The sequence below is a fragment of the Engraulis encrasicolus genome, chromosome 24 (genome assembly GCF_034702125.1).
Source record: "Engraulis encrasicolus isolate BLACKSEA-1 chromosome 24, IST_EnEncr_1.0, whole genome shotgun sequence".
In the NCBI taxonomy this organism is placed as follows: domain Eukaryota; kingdom Metazoa; phylum Chordata; class Actinopteri; order Clupeiformes; family Engraulidae; genus Engraulis; species Engraulis encrasicolus.
Genome location: NC_085880.1, coordinates 23,694,565 through 23,701,264, shown reverse-complemented (window position 1 = coordinate 23,701,264; position 6,700 = coordinate 23,694,565). Strand labels below are relative to the sequence as shown.

Below are 6,700 nucleotides of genomic sequence, written 5' to 3'. Positions count from 1 at the left end.
AATGGGTTAAAGCCTGCACATCCCGTGTGATGAGAGAGAGGTCGGCAGGGATGGCGAGGTGCATGGGGTGCTGGGGAAACTGGAGGAAAAGAAAATGCTGCATGCATGCATGCTGTGGCCATCACAATATTTGGGGAAAATAGTTTGAATTTACACAATGCTATTTGCACTCTGAGGTAGTCATATTTATCCCTCTTCTATTTGCTGTAGTTACAGGGAGAGGGACAAAAGGAGTGTGTGTGTGGGGGGGGGGGGATTCTGCTGGGGCAGCTGGACTCAAACAAAACTCTTCATAGGCACCGTTAAAATGCCGCAGCTCTCATTACATTACATTACATTATACGGTATTTAGCAGACGCTTTTGACCAAAGTGACTTAGAAGGAGCTCACTCAAGCAAGTACAGAGTGTGGGGTCAATGCAGGATACGGCAGTATCCAAGTAAATTAGAACAGACAGAGAGCAGAAAAGAACAAAGTGGAGCACCTAAGTGTTGTGCAGGTTAGCACCCACCCTCGTACAAACGACGTGTGGAAACTCTCTGATTTTATTTCAGGTCATTTGAAGGGACCGTCTCTATTGATAGGAAAGTGGAGATTATGACAGGAAGACAGACACGAGGTCGAGATGGGACATGACCTTAGGCCAGACCCAAACTCAGTGGGCCCCCACCACGGCACAGGCAAGTAACCTGATTATGGTATGGGCTCAGGGCCGTAACCAGACATTTTCAAATACTGAGGTCAAATACTGCGCACTGTACTGCATACTGCACATTTAGAATGCTTCAAACGCTTCAGTCAAACTTAAGTTTGTTTTCATTAATCACTGCCTTGAGGATAAATGGGGGTGGCGTATACAGACTGAATTTATCATTGTTGATCATATATCAATTTTCATCATAGATACATTTTACGTTACTGAAAAAAAATACAGAGGAAATGACCTCTGTGTCCTCAATGGTAGTTACGGCCTTGTATGGGGTATTAACACAGTGCGCGACTGCAACCCCACACCACACCGCCACAACTGACTGATTGTAACTGCACTCTTACATTTTCACATAATTTTGTCTTTTCACATAATTTTGTCTTTGTCCATCCCTAATTCCCTTGCCTGGTGTTTGCATCGATTTGCATCTCTTTTCTTCTGTCTCATTTTATTTCGAAAAGTTCCCAAAGATCTCTTTCTTTATGTTTTTTCCTCTCCCTTTTTGCCATTCATTATTACTGCATTGTAAACAATCCATCTATTCCAGTCTGGCATACATAAAATCGAAGGGTTGAAGTTTTCACTAAGGACACAGTATCTCTCTCTCTCTTGCTCTCGCTCTCTCTATCTCGCTATCTCTCTCACTCTCTCTCTCTCTCTCTCTCTCACACACACACACACACACACACACACACACACACACACACACACACACACACACACACACACACTCGCACACTGCCCCTAACGCCTGTTGTACGAGCATTTCGCTTTTAAAAGATAGACTTCGCACAGACAAATACACACATAATAAAACACATGCACACCACAAACACAGACAGGAAGAGACAGATAGAGCAGGAGGGACTCTTCCTCCAGATGCAACAAAGCCATGTCCATTTCACACATGGTATAAATTGTAGAGGTACGAGGGGAAGGCACACAACGTAGGCCTTGAGCTAAAATGCTATGGCAAAGAATAGAATAGAATGGAATTGAATTGAATAGAATAGCATGTCTTGCGGTTTGAGGTATAATTAGGCCTATTTCAACACTTAGTTTAATATTACAATTTTACTCAAACATTCTACAGTGTCCTTGGAACTGTGTTTGAAAATCCCGTAAATTCCGGGTGACATCACAGTGAGAACTCAAAATGTTGGCAAAATTCTGATCACATATGTGATGGTTGGCCCTCCTCAAAGGGATTTGTCATTGTACAATGAGATCGAAAGCCTCACACAGCTCACAGGTGTATCACTTACTTATTAATAATGTATGGTGAATTCAGGTAAATTGGGCCACTTTGGGCCATTCGCTTATATGCAAAAAAACAAAAAACAAAAACAAAAAAAGTGGCCCAATTTGTGGAGTATGGCGTGCTCTTATCCAGATAGTTTGTTGGCTTCTTGGGTTTGGGTGCTCTTTAGTCCAAGGTATAGTACTTCCAGGATCAAAAAATGAGAATAAATTCTCTGACTAAGGCACTCCAAATTAAAATGTCTTTATTTATATGACAGGTCCTAAATGGACATATCAAAAACAAGGCCCAATGCGTAGTGGCATGAGTGCCTTCTTCAGGGCAGTAACACAAAAGAACAGAGTAGTGCATTTGTTAGGGGTGTAGGTAAGGACAGGTGCAGACAACTAGATGATTAGTGCTGAGCTTCTCGCTTCTCGCCATTCGCTTATATGCAAAAAAACAAAAAACAAAAACAAAAAAAGTGGCCCAATTTACCTGAATTCACCATATCATGTGTCTCTTCCCCACACATCAACATAAATAGCGTGCTTAGTATCTTGCCCCCGACTGAAAGAGCAACCGGTGCTCTTTATCTCTCCCAATCATCTGCTCCGGAGTGTCATGTTCACACTTGCACTACAGAACAAGCGCGGCACAGCACATTTCTGCCACACAACATCCAAACTCATGTACTCTTTAGCACGCGCACACACATACACACTAACTAACACACACACACACACACACCCACACACACACACACACACACACACACACACACACACACACACACGTAGACACATTCAGACATACAATACACACATAATCACATGAACACACGCACACTACATAAACGCTAAGAAGTCTTCTTCACACACACATACGCAAGCACACACAGACTCACATACAGTTGCAAGATCAATCGTGTCTGTTCATGAATCAATTGTTCACATAATTGTCATTGCACTGCCACATACTGGCACCTTTTGATCTGTTTGTCTTATAGTCTGTATGAAGTGCACTTTGCAGGGGTCTTAGATTAAGCACAATGAACCAGCAATATGGATGCAGTATCGCATTTTGGAATTGCATATGTTGTGTTTTTTTTATTATAATTAAATTATATTGTGGTGTGTGTGTATGTTCCGTGACTGTGATGATTTTGTGATAACTGATTATCTTATAAAGCTGATGTGTCCATAATTGTACAGCTTCTTAAAGTAATGAGGGCATCTCTCTCTCTCTCTCTCTCTCTCTCTCTCTCTCTCTCTCTCTCTCTCTCTCTCTCTCTCTCTCTCTCTCTCTCTCTCTCACACACACACACACACACACACACACACACACACACACACACACACACACACACACACACACACACACACACACACTGTACACACACTGTACGCACACAAATAATTATGATGATTATTTTTATTTTATCATTATTATTATTACCATTATTATTATTACAATTATCATTATTATTCTTATGGACTATATTTCTGGACAAATGAAAATGAATACTGTGTTGACATGAAAGCTAAATTAAATATGTGTAATGCATTTGAAATGACTTAAGTTATAGGGTGACGTAAAATGGCAATGCGTGTAGCCTATGCAAGTGTCTCCATTTGCGTGCAAGAGGTTTGAGCTACCCCTCTCTCTGTGTCTCTCTCTCTCTCTCTCTCTCTCTCTCTCTCTCTCTCTCTCTCTCTCTCTCTCTCTCGTTCTAATGTCTTCACTGTCATTGTTTTATAATGCTATGCCCTACTGTTATCAATAGGCTATTGCTGTGCTTTCTTCCATGGTGGTAATTTTAACATCAAACTTATTTTATGAGGGAATAGTAGGCCTATTAAATTAAATTTAAAAGGAAAAAAACAATGGTGATTATGTTGAGTGCAATCCACAATCAATATTGTTATTTTATACCGTCACAATGTTTTAACTGACCACTCTCCATGCAAAAGTGTCGATGGAACTTGACAGTAAGCTATTCCATTCATAATCCATTTATCCCTGGGGTAATTGGATGGCATTTTTGTTACACAGACGGCGTTTTCTTTCTTTCTTCCAATGGTATTAGGGACTCTTTTGTTTGGATTTTTTAATTAGGGCGCCGGTTTGTGTGCGCCCCCAAATTGGTCTCGTCTCACGCTGCCATCCCTCCATCTATGCTCTGCCTTTTTATACAGCCAAATCCCGGTTCGCACAACCTGCCAACGATTTTCATGAACTGAATATAAAATGCAGGGCTAAGAGATTTTAAACCGACGACATGGTACGGGCATAAATTGCGCGCGCTCAGAGACCTCGCGTCAAGGTAATTGGCACGGAATTGACTATTTATAATTTCATTGCTTTCTGGGATAGCCTTACAAAACACGGGAGCCCACTTCCTATGACTCGCCAAATATTGCTGCATTGGATATAGACTTAATTGTTCAAATGCCATGAAAAACAAAACGTGACAATTCTTTTGGAACACTCAGTGCTCAATAACGCATCCATCGTCGTCCAAGTGTATGCGCGTAGCATGATCTCGAGTCAGCAAAGAACCTGCTCAGGATCCCAACACTATACTGTTAAGAAATAAACATGTTATGTGCGATATATAGCATGGTCCTCATTGACTCCATTTGCGATGACAAACAGTTCAATTAAACTAACAAATAACTGACCCAGGCGAAGATGGAAGAAAGATAAATCAAGCCCAGGACTCATTTGGGAAGGTAAACGCGTGCTCCTCGCCAGGGCTATTATAGAGGTGCGAAAGCAGTTTGCAAATGCATCATCCTTCATCTTGGAATACACAGTGATATTTAAAAAAATAACACTTTTACGCGTTACTTTTCAACCCCGATAAATAAACTCTTCTCACCCTTCTATCTAAGTTATAGTGTATTCGACCATTATTCAAAATGGTATAGGTCAATGAGATTGTGCTATTTCAGCCTACTGTTATGCAAATTACACAATTAGGCCTATAGATATTGTGTGCCTAGTGATTATCGCCTTGCAGACGCAAGATTAACAGCACAATGTTGACTGCCTGACATTTGCCCCGCCACACCATACACTTATTTCGAACTAAAATGAATAGACAATGTAATGCGCAAAAACAGAATAGGCTACCTGCAGTATGTTTGGATGTTGCAGTTGCTCCATCAGCGTCATCTCCTTGACAATTTTAAAAGACGCCAATCGATAGCAATTCTCGGCTGATCCATATTTTTTCATGCAGTTCTCCATATCATGACCCCCAAAATCCACCGACTTGAGAGCTACCGACAAACTGCTGTTGATGGTCGCTTTGTAGACCGCCTTGGTGTATCCCGAACCGAGATATTGGATGTTCGTCACGTTATCAATACTGTGACACCCCAGCATCTGCCCGCTTTTGAACCTGTCCGATTTCATCCAGAATACATGTTGTGTTTTTGCAGTATTTGGTACAGCACGGGATAGCTTTGTTTGAGCCTCGGTGCGGCGGGTGTCGAGTCTATCGTTGCCTTTGTCGAGTTCGTAGTAGACCGCCGGCTCCAGGTCCATGAGTCGTCTTCTTTCGAGCGGGCGAAAGGCGTCGTCTCCGGTGTCTGACCACTGGGCTTGCCGCTGGCGGTACCGGAGAACCTCTTCCAGTCGCTCCCGTATCTGCATCTGGAGCTCGCGCTGCTCCCTCCAGCTACTGGTGGCGTGGCGGCTGTTCACTTCGGCGGCCGGCACTGTGAGAGGTTCCCCGACATGAAGCTGTGCGTTGTCCGCAATGCGCTTGGGTTGTCTGTGGTGGTAGTTAGCGCGCTGTCTGTCGCCGTGGTTTTGATGGTGCTCAAATCCTGGTATGAATAATAAATTCATCAGCGTTCCAAGGAAAAAGGATAGACAGAATCCAGCAGCTACCATGATCTTCCTACGCTTCATCCTGTTCAGAATTAGTTATTCCACCACACGGGATCTCGGTCTTATTATTTCACCACGAAAGCTTCTCAATTCAACAGCCTCACACACATAACAGCTGCGTGCGTGCGTCTGGTCCAACCTCTTCGGCCGTTCAGATAACGGGCTGCGCATCGATCCAGAGGAGGATGTGAAATGTCATCTTGTAGCAAGATTTATGCCGCCTCGTATTAAGATCCTCCCCATATAAGGTCGATCATGGTGACAGCTGACTTGCCGTATGCAGGACCCCTCTGCCTCGTTGAGCGCGCACGGTGAGCAGGGGTCTTCTGATAGGCACACAGGCGCACGCGCGCATACACATGCACCACACAAAACACACACTCACTCACTGTACGCAAGCCAAAGGACAATGACGTCGAGATGAGTGAAAGCTTAAGTCAGACAGGGCAGCTCCTGTCGATGTAGTTTTGCAGCGCCCCTTGGCTCGGTGTTACACAACCAAATATTGCTATGTTAAACTACCGTACCCGCAATGCACTGCGTCTGAAGAGTTGTGCGCCCTGCCGTGGAACCAGTCCGTTTAGCCTTGTGGAAATTCTGAAGTTTTGAGCCGAGAGAGAGAGAGAGAGAGAGAGAGAGAGAGAGAGAGAGAGAGAGAGAGAGAGAGAGAGAATTTCATCAGAGAGTCACAGAGAGTTTCATCAGAAGCAAACGTCTTCTCCAAAAAGAAGTCCACAGTTACTTAGACTACAGCATAACCGTTTGGATTTGGATGGGTGGTTGACTGTGATTTATGCAGCAGCAATATATGATTTTAGGCCCAGATCAATTGTAAAATGGTATTTGGG

General features: G+C 43.3%; 1 protein-coding gene across 1 annotated transcript in view; it reads right to left on the bottom strand.

Annotated features, from left to right (window-relative positions):
- pkdcca (protein kinase domain containing, cytoplasmic a) overlaps window positions 1-6,205 on the bottom strand; it is a 42,177-nt gene extending 35,972 nt beyond the window's left edge. The window contains exon 1 of the mRNA XM_063191199.1: window positions 5,088-6,205. Within this exon, the coding sequence (XP_063047269.1) occupies window positions 5,088-5,873 (786 nt within the window). The 5' untranslated portion in view covers window positions 5,874-6,205. The remainder of the gene's footprint in view (window positions 1-5,087) is intronic.
- Between the last annotated feature and the right edge of the window lie 495 nt (window positions 6,206-6,700).